At 39.1% G+C, this 23631-nt stretch overlaps 1 protein-coding gene across 1 annotated transcript in view; it reads right to left on the reverse strand.

Annotated features, from left to right (window-relative positions):
* apoba (apolipoprotein Ba) overlaps positions 1-23207 on the reverse strand; it is a 70596-nt gene extending 47389 nt beyond the window's left edge. Inside the window, exons 1-14 of the mRNA XM_059981787.1 lie at positions 23137-23207; positions 22550-22588; positions 21862-21977; positions 20370-20515; positions 17592-17745; positions 16085-16240; positions 15862-15968; positions 10521-10603; positions 7105-7333; positions 4466-4693; positions 4100-4217; positions 3859-4005; positions 2504-2715; positions 1980-2217 (exon numbers count right to left, since the gene is read on the reverse strand). Of these exons, the coding sequence (XP_059837770.1) occupies positions 1980-2217; positions 2504-2715; positions 3859-4005; positions 4100-4217; positions 4466-4693; positions 7105-7333; positions 10521-10603; positions 15862-15968; positions 16085-16240; positions 17592-17745; positions 20370-20515; positions 21862-21977; positions 22550-22588; positions 23137-23194 (2031 nt within the window). The 5' untranslated portion in view covers positions 23195-23207. The remainder of the gene's footprint in view (positions 1-1979; positions 2218-2503; positions 2716-3858; positions 4006-4099; positions 4218-4465; positions 4694-7104; positions 7334-10520; positions 10604-15861; positions 15969-16084; positions 16241-17591; positions 17746-20369; positions 20516-21861; positions 21978-22549; positions 22589-23136) is intronic.
* Between the last annotated feature and the right edge of the window lie 424 nt (positions 23208-23631).

Here is a 23631-nt window from a genome sequence, read left to right on the forward strand (position 1 = left end):
AAACAAGTAGGGAAATTATGGAAACTATGACAATTAAAGAGGAGAAAGTACTGAGGCTTTTAAGGATTATAACTGTGGATAAATCTCCGGATCCTGACAGGATGTTCCCTAGGAACTTGAGGGAAGTTAGTGTAGAAATAGCAGGGGCTCTGACAGAAATATTTCAAATGTTGTTAGAAACAGGGATGGTGCTGGAGGATTGGCGTATTGCTCATGTGGTTCCATTGTTTGAAAAGGGTTCTAAGAGTAAATCTAGCAATTATAGGCCTGTCAGTTTGACGTCAATGGTGGGTAAATTAATGGAAAGTTTTCCTAGAGAGGATATATATAATTATCTGGATAGACAGGGTCTGATTAGGAACAGTCAGCATGGATTTTTGTGTGGAAGGTCAGGTTTGACAAATCCTACTGAATTTTTTGAAGAGGTTATGAGGAAGGTTGATGAGGGTAAAGCAGTGGATGTTGTCTATATGGACCTCAGTAAGGCCTTTGACAAGGTTCCACATGGAAGGTTAGTTAGAAAGGTTCAATTGTTAGGTATTAATAATGAAGTAGTAAAATGGATTCAACAGTGGCTGGATGGGAGATGCCAGAGAGTAGTGGTGGATAACTATTTGTCAGGTTGGAGGCCGGTGACTAGTGGTGTGCCTCAGTGATCTGTACTGGGTCTAATGTTATTTGTCATATACATTAAAGATCTGGATGATGGGGTGGTAAATTGGATTAGTAATTATGCAGATGATACTAAGGTAGGTGGCGTTGTGGATAATGAAGTAGGTTTTCGAAGTTTGCAGAGAGATTTAGGCCAGTTTGAAGAATGGGCTGAACGATGGCAGATGGAGTTTAATGCTGATAAGTATGAGGTGCTACATTTTGGTAGGAATAAACCAAATAGGACATACATGGTAAAAGGTAGGGCATTGAAGAATGCAGTAGAACATTGTGATCTAGGAATAATGGTGCATAGTTCCCTAAAGGTGGAATCTCATGTGGATAGGGTGGTGAAGAAAGCTTTTGGTATGCTGGCCTTTATAAATCAGAGCATTGAGTATAGGAGTTGGGATGTAATGTTAAAATTGTACAAGCCATTGGTAAGGCCGAATTTGGAGTATTGTGTACAGTTCTGTTCGCCAAATTATAGGAAAGATATCAACAAAATAGAGAGAGTACAGAGAAGATTTACTAGAATGTTACCTGAGTTTCAGCACCTAAGTTACAGGGAAAGGTTGAACAAGTTAGGTCTTTATTCTTGGAGTGTAGAAGGTTGAGGGGGGACTTAATAGAGGTATTTAAAATTATGAGGGGGATAGAGTTGATGTGGATAGGCTTTTTCCATTGAGAGTAGGGGAGATTGAAACAAGAGGACATGAGTTGAGAGTTAGGGGGCAAAAGTTTAAGGGTAACACGAGGGGAATTTCTTTACTCAGAGAGTGGTAGCTGTGTAGAACAAGCTTCCAGTAGAAGTGGTAGAGGCAGGTTCGGTATGGTCATTAAAAAAAAATTGGATAGGTATATGGACAGGAAAGGAATGGAGATTTATGGGCTGAGTGCCGGCCAGTGGGACTAGGTGTGAGTAAGCATTCGGCACGGACTAGAAGGGTCTAGATGGCCTGTTTCCATGCTGTAGTTGTAATATGGTTATATAGTTACTATGGTAATTAGCATGTTAGTGAGGTTGTGGTAAAAGTGAAGGGAATTAGAATTAGTTGCTTATTTCATGGTAGTTTGTGGCTTGGGATCAGTGGAGGTCATATCTTTGCTTAGTATCATTCCAAGATTGTATGCTTGCTAATTGCTAATAAAGGATCAAATACATTAAAGGGTTCAACTCTTTGTCACAATTATTTCATTGAAGCTGAGGGTATATCTTGCAAATATATCAACCCCATGGTAGTCCCAAGCTAGTGGCAATTATTTTGTTTCGATTTTGGATTAATCTCGTTGATGTACACATTTTGATAAAACATATGTATACCTACCTCAAACAGGTCCACAGACCGGCCAAAAACATTCAAAGTGGTCTCTAACATTACAGCTCTTGGCACATAAGTGCTTGGGTCAAAAATTACATTACTTTGCAATCCTCCTTCCAGAGTGTTACGTGTTCTTAAAAAGTTAATTTTCTTATATATTTGATAGTTTCTAGAATATCTTCTGAAATCCTTGGGTGCTGGAAGTGTTGTTCCTTTTAATGTATCTTCCAATTTGCTTTTTAGCCTGTTGAAAAAATGTCAAAGTTGGCTCAGTTACACAGGAGGAACAGTATTACATTAGGGAGTATCTTCAATCGTTATTTTGTAACACACATGCATAAATTCCAGTCATTCCAGGTTCCAGTTAGAAATAAGGTCAAGACATAAAATAATACTGTTTCATATGCCATTGCTATAGAATGCGAAAGGAATCAATACTGTTAATGGTTTGGGTTATTAAGACTATGCTCATACCAATAACTTTATCACTGATCGTGAAAATTGAAGGTGAAAATTTGAAATTGACTTACTCTTCTAATGTGGGATCTTTAGATATCAGAATGTTCTGAAGATGAGTGTAAACAAAGCTTTTTACTTGGTCATTTTCATTCTTCGCGACATTTTTAATTATTTTTCTTAGGTGTCTATGTGTTGGTTTCTTCATGATAAGAAGGTAGGCCCCCAATCTCTTCAGGACAGGTGAAGTGTTATCTGCATATACCTCGAGAAGCTCATTACGAATCTGAAAGTTAAATAATTAAGTATCATTCACTTTTCCTAGGTTATCTCTGGAATCCTCATGAATCATACAACTGAACCTATACATATGATTGTGAACTAAGTGGTGAAGCTTAATGGAGTGGTTATATTGAGGGGAACTTTACAGTTGAGGGGAAAGTGGATAGTGCATGGAGCAAAATGCACAATGAAAAAAAGTATTTGTCAAATAGGAAGAGTGTACAGAAACATTAAATTTTATCTCCAATTAAAGCTTGAGCAAGGAAAATGGAGAAAGTCAAAATTGAAGGATCTTTGCCTGATTTTACACAACATTCATAGCAAGACAACTAAGAGCACAAATAGAAATAAGTGAGTATGATCTAATAACTATTTATAAGGATGTGATATAGGAAAATAAGCAAGGTTAAAAAGTAAATATTCAGAAGACATAGATAAAATGGTCAAGGGAGTATAATAATTTCTGATGTTGGAGAATGAGATACAGCTTCAGTCAGAAAATTCAGGTGAAATCAGTTTGAGTTAATCTAAGAAATGGCTGATGGCAAAAATATTGGGAGCTGTAATTAGACCCCTAATTTGTAATGAGATGCTAGAAAATACAGTAGGATATCAAAAAATTAATACAATAATCATGGGGAGGAATATTTAATTTCCATGTAAATGAACTGAGTGAACCATGGAATGTGTGAAAGAAGGTTTGCAAAAGTTAGTGTGTTGTGTACCAAAGGGAAACAGGACTTTCAGATGTAATAATGTGTAATAGATGATCTGAGTTAAGGGACTTATGCAGATAATAATAATCATAATATATCCTGATTGAAATAATATGAAACCATGAAGTTAAGTTTGAATATATCTAACTGTGCCTGTCAATGGATCAAAGTTCAGTAACTGCACCACCTGGACTCTAAATAGTCACAAGGGTAGCTAATCAAGAGCAGTAAAGGATGAGCATCTTCACCATTTTAAACTCTCCGATTGTGGATGTACTTTTTCCCTATTACTTTTGAATTGTTCTCCAAATTATCTATTAAACATTGATGTGACATAATCACAATTGGTTTGTTAGATTAATCCAACACTATGAGCTTCGTAATTAAAAAAACAGTAGAGAAATCTTCACCATATTCCCAAGAGTCAGTACCTGATCAGTTAAGGTCATTTGTCTGAAAGCTTGAACAGCAGCTTGCTGAACAGAGGGGGAAGCTGTACTGCTTTTAATACAGCTTAACAGTGCTGTTGTAATTTCAGGAGCTGCATTTTCCATTGCTTGTCCCATGTTTCCCAGTGCCTGAACATGAAAACAAAGGTCAGAAATGCAATAGTATTCAATCTATTTAAAAATGTTAAGTTGTTCTATGTTTGTTCTGTGCTAAATGCCTTACCTTTAGAGTAAGGTAGACAGTGTTTTCATCGCCAGAGCACTCACTTCCAATTATGGACAATAAGTAATCCGCAACTTCCTTTACCTCTGGCACATTTTGCTTCCTTTCATTGTAAAACCTAATAGAATCATTAGCTTAAAATTAGTTCCATTTATAAACATGTGTCATGACATCAGAATTTGAGTATTGTTCTTAGAACAATTAAACTAAAATGAAGGGTAGAGGGTAGGGCACAAGGTAATAATAAGTTTACTTTTTTATTATCCATAGTAACTATATATATTGAACAATGAAATTACTTGGTTTTTGTTGTGGAAAAGCTTTATGAAAATAGATGTTTTAATAACTATGACAAGATATGCTTACCTCCTCACTGTGTGACTCAGGGCATAAAACATACCCCGTGTTTGCCGAACTTTTGCCATATTAAGGATGGCCCGAATCCTGTCTTCAGATGGTGAGGCCATGAGTCCTACAGAGTAAGTAACTGCATCTGCCAGCAATTCAGGGACATTTTTGCTCTGAAGCATTTGTATTATTGCTCCAAAACACTCTGGGGTACCACACTGGAGAAGTGCTTGAAAAGTGAGAGTTCTGTTAAAATGAAAAAATATGGTTTGAAACCAAATTATTATTTACTAACATTAACAAGTGGGCTATTTTCTGCCAAGGAATGAAGATCATACATTGTTAAATACAGAATCAACTAGAAACTAGAACAACAAAGAAAATTTTGGAGGAATTCAGCAAGTCAGGTAGCATTGTGGGGGGAGAGGCGGGGGACAAACAGTAAATGTTTTGGATTGAAACCCGTGGTCTTTGCCCAACATAATGACTGTTTGTTTGCCTCCATATGTACTTCCTGACCTGCTGATTTATTCCAGCATTTTGTGCATTCCTTTGGGTTTGCAGCATCTGCAGAATTTCTTGTCCCCTGTATTTATCAAATAGAAACTTGGCCTCATGATGTCAACAAAGATTTAAAATTTAGCCAGTACCAGTCAGAACATTTTGCCGAGCTTGATATCATGAGAAGCTTTGGCGTGTGGTAAATGGAGATGAAATTTTTAACAATGGGTGGTACCAGTCAGGACATTTAGTAGTGCTTGAGATCATTGGGTAATTAAGCAATTGGCAATTGCCAATGTAATGAAGTTAGATTCTAGTGGAGCAGCCATTGTGGGAGTGGCCATTGTTGGAGTAGTCCGGTGTTAGAGCAAACAGCTTAAGGCTTTGGCTCAAGAGACTTCAGCAAGAAGAGGCAGAGGCTAAGGTTAAGTTTCTGGGAAATTTCATTCTTTCTCACTGTGCAACTAAAGCAGTGGGAATGTAGACATGCCAGTAGCATGCTATTCTTGTGGAATGTGAGAAGATTGGGAGACCTCCTGTATCTCTGACAACTACACCTGCAAGGAGTGCACCTTATAGACCACGTTAGGGAACTGGAGCTGGAGTTAGATGAATTCTAGATTATTTGAGAGACTGAGGGGTTAACTGACAGGAGATAAAGGGAAGTAGTTACACTTAAAGTGCAGGGCACAGGTAAATGGGTGACCATCAGGAGAGGGAAAAGGTACCCTGTGGCTGTCCCCTTCAATAATAACTATATTGTTTTTGATACTGTTGGTAGGAACAACCTAGCAGAGGATAGCCATAGCAGTCAGGTTTTTGCAATGAGTCTGCCTCTGTGACTCAGAAAGTAAGGGGTAGGGGGAAAAGAGGCGAGCTGTAGGGGATTCATTAGTTAGGGAAACAGACAGGAGGTTCTGTTTATGAGAATGAGATTCCCATTTGGTATGTTGCCTCTCAGGAACCAGTGTCAGGGGCATTGTGTATAAAGTTCACAGCATTCCTAAGGGAAAGGGTGAACAGCCAGAGGTCATGGGCCACTTCAGTACCAATGACATAGGCAGAAAGGGTGACAAGGTCCTACAAGATGAGTTTAGGGAGTTAGGTGGTAAGTTAAAAACAAGGCCATCAGGGTTATGATCTCAGGATTGCTGTTGCGCCGTGCACAAGTGAGGCCAGAATTAGGAAGATAATACAGTTTAACACATGGCTAAGGAGATGGTGCAGGAGGGAAGGTGGAATCTGTAAAATAGGAAAGTTTTCACCTGAACTGGAGGTGCACTAAAATTCTTGTGGGAAGGTTTGCTAGGGGGTTTAGACTAGATTTGCAGGGGGCTGGCAACCAGAGTTCCTGCGCAGACAGTGTGGTGATTGTGGGGATAGAAATGTTACGCCTACATACAAAAACAGCCATTGAAATGTTGAGCACGGTGGGAATAATGTTCTATTTCAATGCAGGGAGTATTGCAGGTAAGGTGGATGATCTTAGAGCATAGATCAACACATGGAATTATGACACTGATGCCATTAGTGAGACTTAGCTGCAGGAGGGGTGGGAATGCCAACTCAGTGCACTAGGGTTCCATCTACAATTTTTACAAATAGATTTTAATGCTAAATATTTATATATGGAATATCAAAATGTACTTGGACAATTATGATAGGTAAGTTACAAAGATATCAAGAATTAGTGCTATTAGTTTGGCCAGACAATGTTGATTAAACAATGTCCCATTACCTCATTGTTCAGCTTTGCTGAACTCACCGGATGGTGTCACTACACTAGACAAAATAGGGTTTCTTTATTCAGGTCAACTGCTTATCTCTTCTTTGACCATATATCTGCCTTAACAGTTTTGAATGTTTTAAGAAACCTCTGATCTTTCTTGTCAGGAAGCATTGCTGTACAGCAAATATCTATATTAAAATATTAATAATTCATTATTAACAGCAATACGGTTATATCTGCATTTAAATTATGAATGAAAAATTGGTAATTACTTGTCTCAATGATTGTATGCAGAATTAGTAGTCGACCCTACCAAAACACAGGAAGTTCAGAGTTGTGGTAGGATCAGCTACTATTTCTGCATGTCATCACTGTATCCCACAACCTCCACCATGAAACAGGGCTATGGAACATGAATCCACATTACCTGGGTTTTTCCATTTTAAGTAGGTCAGGCAGAGCTGTTTCGAGAGTTTTGCCATCTAACTTCCTCAGTTCAGCCACCAACATTTGGAACAAATTAGCCCTTTGTTGACGTTGACCATCCTCTGAGATTGTGGATAGTTTCTGTAATGCTAACAGTACAGAATCTGCACTCTGTACTTTATCGTCAACATGTTCCATAGTCAATTCTTTCTTGATTGTTGATTCATCTTCTAAAAAAAATCATTATTAAGGATTCTCGCCATCCAGGACATCTCTTTTTCTCATTACTGATATCATGGATGAAATACAGAGCCTGAGGAACCGAACTCAACATCTTCGCTTCTTCTCCTCTGCCATCAGATTTATAAACAGTCCATGAACCCATGAATGCTACCACTATTCTCCTTTTGCACAATTTATCTATTTATCTATCATTCTACAACATACACAAAGTGCAGAAGGAACCTAGCAGGCCAGGCAGCATCTATGGAAATGAATAAACAATTAATATTTTGGGCTGAGATCCTTCATCAGGACTGGAAAGGAAGGGGGAAGATGCCAGAATAAAAAAGTGTGGGGAGGGGGAAGAAAGAAAAGCTAGAAGGTGATAGGTGAAGCCTGGTGGGTGGGGAGGGAGGATGAAGAAGTTGAGAGGTAATAGATGGAAAAGGCAAAGGGCTGGCGAAGAAGGAAGGTGATAGGTGAGCAGAGTAGACTATGGGAGAAAGGGAAGCAGGAGGGGAAACAGGGGAGGTGGTGGTCATGTGAGGAGAAGAGGTAAGAGGCACATGTGCAGAATAGAAGAAGAGGTAAGGGAAGGTCGGAGACTACCTAGACAGAATATGAGCTGTTTGGGGCCCTGAATAGAAGGAAGGGAGGATTTCTGTTCCTGCAAATGACAGAAATGCTATACCTTCCCACTCACTTCCATTTAGAGCCGTAAATTGTCTGTTCTGGTGAGTCAGTGATGCACCATCAATAACTCACTCTGAGACGTAAGGCGAGATATCAGCTTTTATTGACTGGAAGAAGGAACAAGCAGTGAGTGACCACCATACTACATCCTGGAGACTGAGGGCAGGGCTCAGGCCTTGATCGCCTTTATACAGGGGTCTGTGGGAGGAGCCACAGGAGCAGTCAGCAGGGGGTGTGTCCAGACAGGTATATGTAGTTCACCACAGTCAGCACTTCACTTGCGAATCTTTTGGCCTTGTCTATTGCATACAGTGCTCCCAGTGTGGCCTCCTTTACACTGGAAAATTTGGGGACTACTTTGTCAAATACCTCTGCTACATCCACAAAAGGCAGTATTTCCCAGCGGCCAACCATTTAAATTCCTACCCCTGTTCCCAATCCGACTTGTCGCTCGAAGGCCTCCTCTTCTGCTGTGATGAGGCCACTCTCTGTGTGGAGGAGCAACACCTCATGTTCTGAATAGGTAGCCTCTAACCTGATGGCATGAACATTGATTTCTTTATCCAGTAATTTTTTCCCTCCTCCTTCCTTCTTCTATTCCCCTCTCTGGCCTCTTACCTCTTCCTTTCACCTGCCTATCACTTCTCCCTAGTGTCCCTCCTTCTTCCCTTTCTCCCAGAGTTCACTCTCCTCTCCTATAGAAACTATAGAAAGGGTACAGAGGAGATTTACAAGGATGTTGCCTGGATTGGGGAGCAGGCCTTATGAGAATAGATTGAGTGAACTTGGCCTTTTCTCCTTGGAGTGACGGAGGATGAAAAGTGACCTGATAGAGGTGTACGAAATGATGAGAGGCATTGGTCATGTGGATAGTCAGAGGCTTTTTCCCCAGGGCTGAAGTGGTTAACACGAGTGGGCACAGTTTTAATGTGCTTGGAAGTAGGTACAGAGGAAATGTCAGGGTTAAGTTTTTTTACACTGAGAGTGGTGAGTGTGTGGAATGGGCTGCTGGCAATAGTGCTGGAGGCAGATACAATAGGGTCTCTTACAAGACTCCTAGACAGGTACATGAAACTTAGAAAAAAAGAGGGCTATGGGTTGTGGTGAACTACATATACCTGTCTGGACATGCCTCCTGCTGACTGCTCCTGTGGCTCCTCCCACAGACCCCTGTATAAAGGCGATCAAGGCCTGAGCCCAGCCTCTCAGTCTCCAGGATGTGGTATGGTGGTCACTCACTGCTTGTTCCTTCTTCCAGTCAATAAAAGCCGATATCTCGCCTTACGTCTCAGAGTGAGTTATTGATGGTGCATCATGGGTAATCCTAGGTAATTTCTAAAGTAAGTACATGTTCGGCACAGCATTGTGGGTCGAAAGCCCTGTATTGTGCTGTAGGTTTTCTATGTTTCTATATTTTTTATCAGACACTTTCTTCTCTACCCCTTTGCCTTTTCAATCTACCATCTTCTTAATTCATCTCTCCTACCCCACCCACTTAATTTCATCTATCATCTTCTAGCTTACCCTCTTTCCTCTCCCCTCACCTTTTTATTCTGGCTTATTCCCCTTCCTTTCCTGTCAGGAACGCAGCAGACCAGTCCTGACGAAGGGTCTCGGCCCGAAACGTCAACTGTACTTCTTCCTATAGATGCTACCTGGCCTGCTGCGTTCCACCAGCATCCTGTGTGTGTTCCCTGTCATAACATGATTGCAGAATTGGGAATGCAGCCACTGATTTAAAAAAAAGTTAGCTTCCCATAGTGAGGTTAGTGAGAGGGTCAGACCAGAGGTGGGAAGGTCTGGACATTCCTTGTGTATTAGTGGCCTGAGTACTGTACCTCTTGAACAAACAAGGAAAGTATCAGAGCTTTTAGGGTGCCTGACTGATGCTGCTGTAAATCAAGCTGATTTTATCAACTGCGTATCTTCTTCTTCACAGAAACCTACAAATAAGAATTATTGTTGTTTTTGTTGATGCAGTTTGTTGTTGTTGCTTCTGTTGTTCTACAGACATAGTGGGCATGCTATGTTGGTGCCAGGATGTGTGGCAGCACTTGTGGGCTGTCCTAATACATACTGAAGTTGTGCTGGTTGTTAATGCACCCAATGCATTTCCCTGGGTATTTCATCATACACTGAATAAATAAATGAATTGGAATCTGATACAATCTGTAATCTGTAAAATAAAATCTATTTTCATAGTCCTATATTGGAATTTTACATGCCAAGTTCCATGATACCCACACAGATTCTGAAATCAAAATAATCTATATCCAAAATAATCCTTTTACCAAATATGATGTATTTACATTCAAGCATGTAAACTGAAAATCAAACTGTACTTCACACAGCAAAGTTAGAATACAAAACTAGAGACTGGTTTCATTACACTTACACCGAATAAGATTTCAAGATGTAAAATAAAGCAAAGGAATATTCTAAACAAAATAATTATACAACATATTCTATTTTACATATAAAGTTAAAAATTTATCTTACCACCAGCAAAGTATTGGCTGTTTATTGTAGTTACTGCTTCCAGATTAAGAGTTTGTTTTACACATGACAGGAATCCATATCCATCACTAATAAAAAGAAGGCAGTTCTATATTATTAATTCATGATTAATTATTCTACTAATAACATAAATTATGCAGTGTTTCCAGGAAGAAAAAAAATCACATAACTTGATCATGGGGTGTGAATGTAAACTTAATCCCCATAGTGTTACTGCAACTTGGTAAGAAACTAAATCAGTAAGCTTTCTATATTCATTTTATCATGAACAGGTAGGTTGTGATGGTATTGGGTTCACTGCCCATAAAGCACTAAACTCAATGGAAGGCTTAAGCCCTATCTGATGTAGTTAACTACAGATATCCTCATTATGGTGAGGTTACACTGCATCCACCTACTCTTCAAAAACTAGCTTACTTTCCTAGCTAGTCTCTTTGGCAAGATCTAGTTGCCAAAACCCATTGCTTGAGTGGTGATTGTCCCCTCTCTACCAAGGAGGAGATACTTCCAGCTAATGAAGTAGTTTAAACACAGTTTATTTTATTTTTAATGATACATGTTTACGTTTAGACAAATAACACACATTTAAAACTCTCTGAGAATCTTGGATTTTTATGTCAATGATTTGGATGACGGATTTGATGGCTTTATGACAAAATTTGTGGACAATAGGAAGATAGGTGGAGAGGCTAGCAACATTGAGGAAGCAGGGAGTCTGCTGAAGGACTTAGATTAAGACAGTGGGCAAAGAAGTGACTGATGGAATATAGTGTAGGGAAGTGTTTAATTATGCACTTCAGTAGAAGGAATGAAGGCATAGACTATTTTCTAAGCAGGAAGAAATCAAAGATGCAAATTGTCTTGGGAACCCTCATACAGTATTCACTAAAGGTTATCTTGAGAGTTGTTAGTATTCATTTTGAGAGGACTAAAATACAAAAGCTAGAATGTAACACTGAGACTTCATAAGGCATTGGTCAGACCACACTTGGAATATTGTGTGCAGCTTTGAGCTCGTGATCTAAGAAAGGATGTGTTGCCATTGAAGAGGGTCCAGAGGAGCTTCATCAGAATTATCCCAGGAATGAAAGGATTAAGGACTGAATAGCATTTGATATCCCTGGGCCTGTTCTCGCTAGAGTGTAGAAGAATGAAGGGGATCTCATTGAAACCTATTGAGTACAGAAAGGTCTAGGTAGAATGAACGTGGAGAGGTTGTTTCCTATTGTGGGGGAGATTAGGACCAGAGAGCACAGCCTAAGAATAGAAGGGTGTCCTTTAAGAACAGAGACAAGGAGGTATTTCTTTATCCAGAAGGTGGTGAATCTGTGTATTTCATTACCACTGATGGCTGTGGATATATATTTAAGGTACCCCATGCAAGGCTTATTGAGAAAGTAAGGAGGCATGGGATCCAAGGGGATATTGCTTTGTGGATCCAGAATTGGCTTGCCCACATAAGGCAAAGAGAGCTTGTAGACGGGTCATATTCTGCATGGAGGTCAGTGTTACTCAGGGATCTGTTCTGGGACCCTTACTCTTCATGATTTTTATAAATGATCTGGATGAGGAAGTAGAGGGATGGGTTAGTAAGTTTGCTGATAACAAGTAAGGTTGGATGATATTAAGGTTGGAGATGTTTTGGATAGTATGGAAGGCTGTCAGAGGTTACAGCAAGACATTGATAGGATGCAAAACTGAGCTGAGAAGTGGCAGATGGACTTCAACCCAGATAAGTGTGAAGTGGTTCATTTTGGTAGGTCAAATATGATGGCAGAATATAGTATTAATGGTAAGCCTCTTGGCAGTGTAGAGGATCAGAGGGATCTTGGGGTCCAACTTCATAGGACACTCAAAGCAGCTGTGCAGGTTGACTCTGGTTAAGAAGGCATACGGTGTATTGGCCTTCATTAATCATGGAATTGAATTTAGGAACCAAGAGGTAATGTTGCAGCTATATAGGACCTTGGTCAGACCCCATTTGGAATACTGTGCTCAGTTCTGGTCGCCTCACGATAGGGAGGATGTGGAAGCCATAGAAAGGGTACAGAGGAGATTTATAAGGATGTTGCCTGGATAGGGGAGCATGCCTTATGAAAACAGGTTGAATGAACTCGGCCTTTTCTCCTCGGAGCGATGGAGGATGAAAAATGACCTGATAGACGTATATAAAATGATGAGAGGCATTGGTCGTGTGGATAGTCAGTGGCTTTTTCCCAGGGCTGAAATGGTTGCCACAAGAGGACACAGGTTTAAGGTGCTGGGGAGTAGGTACAGAGGAGATGTCAAGGATAAGTTTTTTTACGCAGAGAGTGGTGAGTGCCTGGAATGGGCTGCTGGCAATAGTGGTGGAGGCGGATACGATATGGTCTTTTAAGAGACTTTTGGATAGGTACTTGGAGCTTAGAAAAATAGAGGGCTATGGGTAAGCCTAGTAATTTCTAAGGTAGGGACATGTTTGGTACAACTTTATGGGTCGAAGGGCCTGTGTTGTGCTGTAGGTTTTCTGTGTTTCTAAAGCAGAGGTTTACAGGTTCTTGATTAGTAAGGGCTTCAAAGGTTACAGGGAGAAGGCAGGAGAATGGCATTGAGAGTGTTAATAAATCAGCCAGAGCAGACTCAATGGGCCAAATGGTCTAATTCTGTTCTTATGTCTTAATTTTGAATTACAAGAGATTTACAAACTACAAAGTATTTCCAAACGTGGGTACAATTCTTACAAGCAAAAAGAACACACCAATGAATTGGAGACAAAAGGGTCATCCATCACAGAAACTGAAGGTTGAGGCATGATTTCTAGTTCTTACTGTCACTCTGTCTTTACGTCATTCTCCCTGTCATTCCTAACAATCCCCAATTCTTTCTAATATTTATACTGTTTTGCCATGTTAATATTATTTGCATGTGATGTTCCTCAGATACCTTTGCTGGAAGAAAGTGATTATCACAGAAGGTCTAAAAGCTTCTGGGGACGGAGATCCCAGACACTAAAATTAATGCTGCAAGGCCAGTCTCCTAACCATTGACTGATCACACTTGTGGCCATGTTTAATGTGCTACATGCTGAAGACTAGTTTTTGTTTACATCAGGAAGCTGATCAAGGAGTAATAGTTGGAAGCTTAACTTTGTCATAAACAACTCTGACCCTGTGGAAAAATCATACTGCTGTGCTGGGAAGCTGAGGCTAGCTATAAGCCTCTTACAGCCTTGGAAAAAGAAAATCTATCAAAAGGTAGGCTGCTTTCCTGTAACATTAAAATATTACTGAATGGCTACTGAACAAAACTCCATCAATCCTATGTAGAGAGCAATGCCATTGTGCCAATACAACTTGGTTCCACACCTACTGTAACATTTTTGAAGAAACAGCAATATGAAAGCTTGCATTGATTTTCAGACTGTGATCTCGTGTGTTGGAAGGAATCCGGTCAGAATGAACTTGATGCCCACCACTGGGAAGCATGAGAGGCCCAGCCAAATATTTAAGGTAAAGTCTTATCATTGTTTCATTAGCAAATGGTTATTTCAATTGGACCTGACAGCAAAGCCCTTACATGCATGTTAAATGAAAAACAAAATGTGATCTTGAGTGAGGGGCTAGAGGGTCAGGATTGAGGTGGTTGAGTTTTAGGAGAATATTAGCCTACAAAATGGATTTCAGAAACTTTTGAAATACTTTAAAGGGTGCCAATGAAGTGGCCATGTTGAAGTGGAGATATGTTACATGTGAGCCCTCTAGTGGAAGGAGGCAGAATAGCATTGCCATGAAAATTCTGCAGCTCCAGCTCCAAAGCCAACCAGGTCCAGGAATTTGTTGGCTTATGTGGCTGGAAGTTCTGGCAGCAAGACTCCATGGTCAGAGATCTGCTGACTTAATGCCTGTACAAAGGATGGGAAGCTCTGTGCACACTCTGAAGAAAGCTTTAATTAAGGAATCTCCCCAATATTAACAGACTAGTTAAATGGAGGTGGAGCAGCAACATTTTTTGAAGAGTAGGCAACAAATAAGGAATATAGTCAATGAGTTAACGTAAAGCCCATGTGTAAATAGGAGATTCGATAAAGACCTTGTCAGGTAAGGAAAGCAGAGAATCTGTCAAAGAGGCTGGAATTGAAGGGTGGAGCTATAGAAAGTGCCAGAAGGTGACTTCTACCAACCCATCAGCAAAACAGTTACATTCTTCCTCTTCCAATGTCTCGGTTTTCCTTTTTAGGGTGGCTGGGATACTGTATGTGTCTTTGATCTACAGTGGCACTCAATCTGCAGTTCTGCACGGTGGCGATTTCCCATTTTTGGAGCTCGCTGATTGGCCAGATTTTCGATAAATCCAGGTTCACCTGAAATCAGATGGCTTCAGGGCGTGGAATTGTGCAACCCTGTGGACATGAGTTTGTGCTGCTGTCAAGGACTGAAGGGTAGTGTGAGCCAGAATATCAAAGACAGCAATTGCAACTATCGTAGGCCTCTGCACTCAGTGATCTCTCTTTCTGTCTTGATGATGAGTGGGAGTTTGCTGCCAATTTTTGAGGCAGGAAACTTGAAGTAAAAAGTAACACTTCAGACTGACTGTAACATCGAAAAAGTGACTGTTTGTCTCCCCCTCACTGTGGAAAGAGTATCTGTCGTGTGTGTGTGTGTGTGTGTGTGTGTGTGTGTGTGTGTGTGTGTGTGTGTGTGTGATAGAGAGAGAGAGAGAGAGTTTTGTGCTATAAAAAGTGTGGAGAAGGTTGATGCTGGGCAGGGGATTTGGGGGTTTTTATATCTTTTTTATGTCATTCATTCTTTGGATTGTTCTGTTTTGAGGTTATCTGTGGAGAGCAAAAATTTCATGTATATTGTACACATTCTCTGATATTAAATGGAACCATTGAACCATTGAATTCATTGTTTCCTCTTGTTCTGTTTTATTCTATTCCCTTTAGTAACTGCAATGACCAAAGGATATGGCAGCTGAACAGCACTAAATGCCTTTATTCTAATGCCTGATATCTAATTAATTGTTTATCTACAGTAAAAACAATAAACCAATTGTCTTTTACAATTATTGAAATTTTTGAAAGGGCATTTTAAAGAACTATCAGGTTGTCCATAATAGTTGTCACTATCAGAGATTGTGTGGACAATCCAAACTGAACCTAGAGAGTAAGACTAGAATGTAATTTTAAATATCACATTTTAACATAAGCACCTTTAATTAAAAAAAACTAACTGGATGGTGGGACAAATATTTTTGTGAATTAAAAGACATTTTAACAGTCTGGGAATATAGAAGCTTTTAATCAGAGTTCTGTTTTAGAGAACCAACATACCCGCCAGAATTAGGCATGAAAATGTGCTTTTCATTGCAAATGGCTTCTGTCACATGTTTCTTCCCATCCAACTTGTAGCTACAAGATTGATTACTAGACAGAAGTGCTGATGTATCCAATGGCTGTGTGTATAAATAAAAAAAGAAAAAATTGTGTTATAAAATGAAATTTAAAATCTCTTTAAATTGCAATATAAATCACAGTTCTAAGAATACTCATACTTTGATATTTTCCTTACCAGTCTAGTAACCATGGCTATAGGACTAGTGTGGTCTCTGATGGGTGTGAATTTATTACACTGAGCAAGGTCTCTTCCAATTGTCATATGAGTAGCAAGACTGTTTGCTCTGCTGTGCACTGTGATCTTGCTTGAGCAGTTACCATACACGGTTGCCTGGGTCACAAAAAGGGAGAACGTTTTCAATAATATTTAAAATGTATTTTAAAATTTGTATTTAGTGCAGTGGAAAATTATCATAATGGTATCTAAAACATACAGAGAAATTATGGAATGAGTTCTGTATTCTCTAAAATCTAGAAGACTAAGAAGAGATTTGAAGCATTCAAGATAGAAAGAAAACTGTTTCAGTATATAGAGAGAAACCAATTCTGCTCATTAAGGAAGAAATGGCTAGCATATATATTATACTAAGTCCTAGAGGAATCAAGAAGTAGATTTCTACATGTAAAGGGTGGTAGAACTTTTGAACATTCATCTGAAAATAGCAAAAGGGAATCAATTGTTAAATACAGAGATTAAAGATTTTTAAAAATTAATTTTAGATAGTGGTTGACAAAGGACAAAGATGGCTACATGATCAGTTATGTTCACAGAGAGTGTCACTGATGGAATGTTTACTTTTACCTCACTGCTCCAAAAACTGAACTCAAAAGCTCAAAAGAATCCAGACTAATCACTTTAGCAAGAAGACCATAAGATATAGGAGCAGAAGTAGGTCATTCAGCCCATTGAGTCTGCTCCACCATTCAGTCATGGGCTGATCCAGTTCTTCCAGTCATCCCCATTCCCTTACCTTCTCTCCATACCCTTTGATACCCTGGCTAATCAAAAACTTATCTATCTCTGCCTTAAATGCACCCAATGATTTGGCCTCCACAACCATTCGCAGCAACAAATTCCAAAGATATACCACCCTCTTACCAAAGTAATTTCTCTGCATTTCTGTTCTAAATGGACATCCTTCAATCCTGAAGTCGTGTACTCTTGTCCTGGACTCCCCCTACTATAACCATATAACAATCACAGCAGGGAAACAGGCCATCTTGGCCCTCCTAGTCCGTGCCGAACCCTTAATCTCACCTAGTCCCACCTACCCGCATTCAGCCCATAACCCTCCACTCCTTTCCTGTCCATATACCTATCCAATTTTACCTTAAATGACACAACTGAACTGGCCTCTACTACTTCTACAGGAAGCTCATTCCACACAGCTATCACTCTTTGAGTAAAGAAATACCCCCTCGTGTTTCCCTTAAACTTCTGCCCCCTAACTCTCAAATCATGTCCTCTATGGGAAATTACTTTGCCATATCTAATCTGTTCAGGCCTTTTAACATTTGAAATGTTAGCTACCTATAGAGGCAGTTAATGTTACTATATGATAATTCCTTATTGAAACTTTATGCAAGACATTTACTATAAAATATGGATACTGAATGAACTTTTAGAAGCTATTTTATTAAAACCACTAAAATTATAATCAACTATTTTGAATGATCCTTACCACATCAATTAATTGTTCATTTTCACTCGATTCCACTGGCACCAGAAGAGCAGAAATAATACCTCTCTTGATGTTGAGGATGTTGGTTGGTTCATTTTTGTTTGGATATAGAGTGACAGCCATGTGTCCGTATGACGTGAATTTCAGGTCATATCTACATACAAAGTAATATATTTCATAGAATCACAACATTTACCATTTTGAAGCACCCAGTTGGCTCATCACAATTATTTGAGCTCTTCACCTGCAGCTGTCTACATCAATCCCATTCTCCCATCCCATCCCACATTACATTACTTATGAATGAGTAAGGCAATTTTCCCCATTTTAGTTCATTAATCTAGAAATGCCCAAAAGAGCTATCTATTTCAGTATTACATTGTTCCTAAAGTTTTCTAGGACTATCATTGCCTTTTAAGAATTTGAAATGAAAAGCCATAGGAACCTCATTAGGCCAATTTCATTGTCCTCCGACAGACAGTTTGTGCCAGTGTCTCCAACAGATTGTTTGTTGCTTCACATTGAATCATATGAAGTTGCTTGTGTCACCACAATTCCTTGCCTGTGGATGGCTAAAAGATATCTAAACTGATGCTGGTTTGGGTCATTTCTGTGTCTTAACAATGTTGCCTGGATTGGGGAGCATGCCTTATGAGAATAGGTTGAATGAATTCGGCCTTTTCCCCTTGGAGCGACGGAGGATGAGGGGTAACCAGATAGAGGTGTATAAGATGATGAGCGGCATTGATCGTGTGGACAGTTAGAGGTATTTTCCCAGGACTGAAGTGGTTTCTACAAGAGGACGCAGGGTTAAGGTGCTGGGAAGTAGGTACAGAGGAGATGTCAGGGGTAAGTTTTTCCACTCAGAGAGTGGTGAGTGCATAGAATGGGCTGACGGCAACGGTGGTGGAGGCAGATATGATAGGGTCTTTTAAGAGACTTTTGGATAGGCACATGGAGCTTTGAAAAATAGAGGGCAATAGGTAAGCCTAGTAATTTCTAAGGTAGGGACATGTTCGGCACAAATTTGTGGGCCGAAGGGCTGTAGGTTTTCTACGTTTCTATGTTTCTAATTCTTTGTTACATTGACAATAAAAGATAGATCAAAGCATAATGCCCATTTTAGAGACACTCTTTAAAAAGCCAATCACTGCAGACTGAAGAGGGCATACTCCATTTCAGATTCTGTGGTGTCTGCTGAAACTTAAGTAGCATTCAGCACTAAGTACAGTGTTTATAATTTGGCAATTGGTCTATAATTGTAGTGAAATATACAGTGAAAAGATTTTGTTTTCTTGCCATTTAGGCAAATAATTCCATATATAATTCCATTTTTAATGGGTTCTTTTGGATTTCTTTGTTTTGTGGCTGCCTGTTAGGAGACAAATGTCAAGGTTGTATAATGTATACATACATTGATAATAAATGTTCTTTGAACTCTTTGAACTTTGAAGAAAAATTGAATGCAAGATATAGTGTTTCTTTTGCAAGTAAGTGCCACGCTGGTAGACACATAAGGTGCAAGAGCCTTAATGGAGTAGATTTAGGAATCAAGGGTTCATCTTTGTTATTTGCAGCCCATTCAAGAGACTCACAACAGAGACTGTCCTTGTGTCTGGTGGCAAGTACTCTCAAATTAATTTTCAGAAATGGTTTAAAAGAGGTAGAGGAGCAGGAATACTTAATGGTCTAAGATTGCTTGTTGTATTCTGTGGAAGTAGAAAAATCAAGTAGAAAAATTGATTGCATTTATCTGTTTGTGGAGGTGAAGCTTCAGATAAAGTTGATCATACCAAGGAGCAATAAAGGTCAGCCTCAATTCCCATCTGGTTTGGGCATACACTGTATGGATGCTACTGGTAATGTACCTGAAAGTAGACTAATTTTGGCGTCAATAAGTCCTAACAATGAATGGGCTGTCTATGGGTAAAAAATGGTTCTGTTTTCACAGATGTTCGTAAGTTGATTTTGTCTGTGTCAGAAAATGTACAAAATCAATTGATATTGTAGCCATTTCATATGATAGCCTCCTCTGTTTTGTAATGAGAGGGATGAGAGAAAAACTGGATTATCTATGATGAAATGAGGAAGCAGACTCAAAGAGCCAAATGGCCTAATTCTGCTCCTATATTTTATGGTCTTCTGGTAATGAGTGGCATCCAAGACATATAAGACTGAAAAGAAAGAATAGAAGTGGACAGAGAGAAATGAAATTAGTTCTATCATTCATAGGAATTAACATATATACCAGTACACTGGACTTTTGAATTTCTTTCATAAGTAGAGCTGACCATAATTTGGGCATTCCTAATTTGGGGATGACCTGTGTCCCTGATAATGTTGTAAGCTCAGTGACATTCACAAATTCAAAGACATGATGGATAAATTAGTCCACTATCAGTACCACATATTAAGAGAGAATTAAATGCTTGCTTTGTTGACTATTTCCGATTATAATTAATGTGATTATTTATTTCAGAAAGCGAAACCTGCCAACAAAACAGACTATTGTCTGATAAATGCATTGCTAATGAATGAGATGCCATTATTACTAATGGTCATTTGTCTCAGTATGTCTGTTTGCAGACAAAATAACACCTTGCGTAACAGAAACAAATCCAAAGTGTTGTTAAACACCACTTTCGATCAGCCCCTATTCTTCCACACTTCAACCCTTAACTACTTGTGTCACCAAGCCTTTGGGCACCTCAGCAACAGGTGGGACAATACTTCATGAAATTACAGCTATTACTGCTCAGAAGTGCTGGATTTCCTTACCTGGACATAGCCTGCTGGAACTCTTCATTATTACTAGAAAGACCAAAGATTGGCTTGCCATCACTGCTGACACTTTCCACTTCCTTTAAGCTGCATGAACTTACTCGCATACTGTATGCACAGTACTGAGGTACTTCAAGTTCCACCTGTAGAAAAAAATGCAGGTTAAATGAACAATTTCAGCTTTTTTTTCATGTTAAATTCACAGTCTTAATATGTTGCATAAACTTTTAGGAACTTAAAAGAATTCTTTTTCGTTATTTCACCTTGTGTGTTCAAAAGAGTGAGGAAATGTAGGGCTGTGCATTTTTAACAGACATAAAATAGAAAGATTGGATTACCTGCAATGTTTTTAAAAGATGGTGCTTTTACAATGGTACAAAGAATAAAATTCACTTGCTCAACTCGGTAAAACTAATTACAAAATTACAGCCAACACACTTTTTGTCCCTCTTCCCTCTGGGAGAAGGTTCAGGAGCATGAAGATTCATACGGCCAGATTTGGGAACAGCTTCTTTCCAACTGTGATAAGACTGCTGAACAGATCCTGACCTGGATCTGGGCTGTACCTTCCAAATATCCGGACCTGACTTGCACTACCTTACTTTCCCTTTTCTATTTTCTAATTATGATTTATAATTTAAATTTTTATTATATTTATTTTAATTTGTACTCCAGGGAGCACGAAGCGCAGAATTAAATATTGCTGTGATGATTGTGCGCTCTAGTATCAATTGCTTGGTGACAATAAAGTATGCACAATTATGTTAGCTAATCTTCTGCGGAATAATGGTATTTGAGTGAGACAGTTAGAGCATGCTAATTTAGCAAAGTTTTATTTATTTCACTACCAAGAGTGAGGAACCTCGGAAGCAGATGTATTTTTTATTACTTGAGTAATTTTGAGGATGATTTAGGTTGGAGCATATTATCCTGGTAGATATAAATAATGTGCTGTTATTTATAGGGTTATTTCATTTGCAAATTAAAAATTACATGGACATCAAAAAATTCACAGTTTAAAGAAATCAACCCACCTTTTTAAAATCATGATTTTTTAAAAAAACTTTTTATTTCAATGTTTAGAGAGCCTTTTCTTTTGAGTAAATGAAAAATATTGATACTGCCCCTGAGTTAATTGAATAAACATAAATTATTAAGAACAGGTTTTCACAGTCTGCTAGTAATTTAAAAATAGTTAAATAAAAGCTGGACACTGAGGTGTTGGCCCCTTTGTTATAGCCTCCCAAGAAGAAAACAGGAGTGTTATTTACACATTCTAAGAGAAACTCCTACTACTCAGTCTGAATACACCACTGTGCAACTGCATGTTGGACTTCGAAACCAACAGACCTCACAGTCAGGCTACTTCTCCCTCCCCATTTTTCCCAACACGGGTGCACCCCAGGGCTGTGTGCTGAGTCCATTGTTGTACACTCTGTTCAGAACACTTTCTCGCGTCAGAAAACATCGACAAAAGCTTCTAACTTACTTTACAGGCTATCTGGACACCGGAGATTGAGTTGGGCTTCTCGAATATTTCATTGGAGGTCTCAGCTTCATATTGGTAGGTGAATCTTTTAAGATTTTTGAAGCGAGTGGACTGTTCTGCATGGGACAAAGAAAGTGCATGTTATCGTTCCCATGTCAGATAAAACAACCTCACCCAAAATTGAAGCTAGAATACTGGTCATTAGATCCGTGTGTTTTATGGTTAAGCAGCCAGTCTTGGGGATATCGAAAGAGATCCAGCGAGAAGTGGCTGCAACATTGCGACCCCCCAATACGCGGCGCACTTCCGCCTGTCCACATCTGTGCAGAACTGGTTCGTCGTAACAAAACCAAACATCCACCAGCAGTTGGTTCTACTTTGTGAATTTGACAATTTTGAGTCTTCTTATACACAGAACTAAGAACACCTCGTTTCCTCACATATCTTAAGTAATACTTGCTACTGTCGAAATTCTACCACTGCTCGCGATGTCTTCGGTCCTTCATCTAAGTAGTATTTTTAAACAATTTAACCATTTTGTTAGAGTTTTATTTCCACTTGTTTGTACCAATTTATTGTTCAATAAATAAAACGTAACTTCGTCTGCGTTTTTGTAAATGGCTATGGTCCAAAAATACGCATTAAGGTTCATGGCAGTGATAACAGTGATGTAGTTAATGCTACTTACTGAAACATATCGTGTTCTTTCTGTCGTCGAGCCCAGATTCTAGAAAGTGAAGATAAATTTTAATGTGAACAAATTAAACATAACATGTACACGCTTCTTTTCGAAGATTCTCCTGACTACATTAAATGCATGATTTTCAGTAATTATCCTTCGAATCGTTTGTTTCTTCGTAATAATCATGGTAATCAGACAGCTGCGATGCAATGTTGGGATTACTTCTCCAAAAGGTCCAGTTAAACTACTCAAAGATAAAGACAAAATATTCCGATGACTTTTTCAAAAATGATTTTTACTTAATTTGGTTAGGGTTTATTGTTTTACTTAATTTATTTAGGATTTATTGTTTTCAAAGAAGCATATTAAACTATCTTCTCGTCGTAACTAAATACTGCAGCAACAAGCAGAATGAGTATGAACGAATTTGGAAGAATATTAGTCTCAGTATACACGAATTGCTGTCTCTCTGTAAAATACAAACCATGCATTACGAATGAAATTAATCAGAAATTTTGTACAGTATTCAAAATGTTACCAACGTGTTATACTTAATAGGGCATTTAATGGGCCATGAATTGTTATGAACTTACCTGCAGAAGCCCAGCTACTGAGGAGCAGTAGAAGACTGAGCTTTGCCGAGCAGCCCATGCTGAGCTGCCGATGTTCCTTCGATGATCTTCTTTCGAAGTGACTAAGCAGAATGCTGGCTCTCTATTTATATAATCACGGGGCCAATCTGTTTGTGAAGTTCACTGCAATTGCAAAAGTTATCGGAAGGTCCAAAGGTTACATTGGGTACTCACGCGTTCGAGACAAGTACAGCTGAACACTTTTTATAAATACGTTTAGAGTCCTGATGAGAAGTTAATAATAAATATTCCTATTTAGGAGAGAAGGGAAAATGTATTCGGTGTTTCATGATATGACTGTTGAAAACTGAGGCAGAGAAGCTGCAAGGGTTGAACTAATAACAGATAGGCCGGTTCCGATGACATCATCAAACTCAGAGCGAAACTCCGAGCCGATCATCAAGATAATAAGCAAAGATAGTGTCTGCGAACGTGCTCTGACTCTAATTTATACGG

The sequence above is a fragment of the Hypanus sabinus genome, chromosome 10 (genome assembly GCF_030144855.1).
Source record: "Hypanus sabinus isolate sHypSab1 chromosome 10, sHypSab1.hap1, whole genome shotgun sequence".
In the NCBI taxonomy this organism is placed as follows: Eukaryota; Metazoa; Chordata; class Chondrichthyes; order Myliobatiformes; family Dasyatidae; genus Hypanus; species Hypanus sabinus.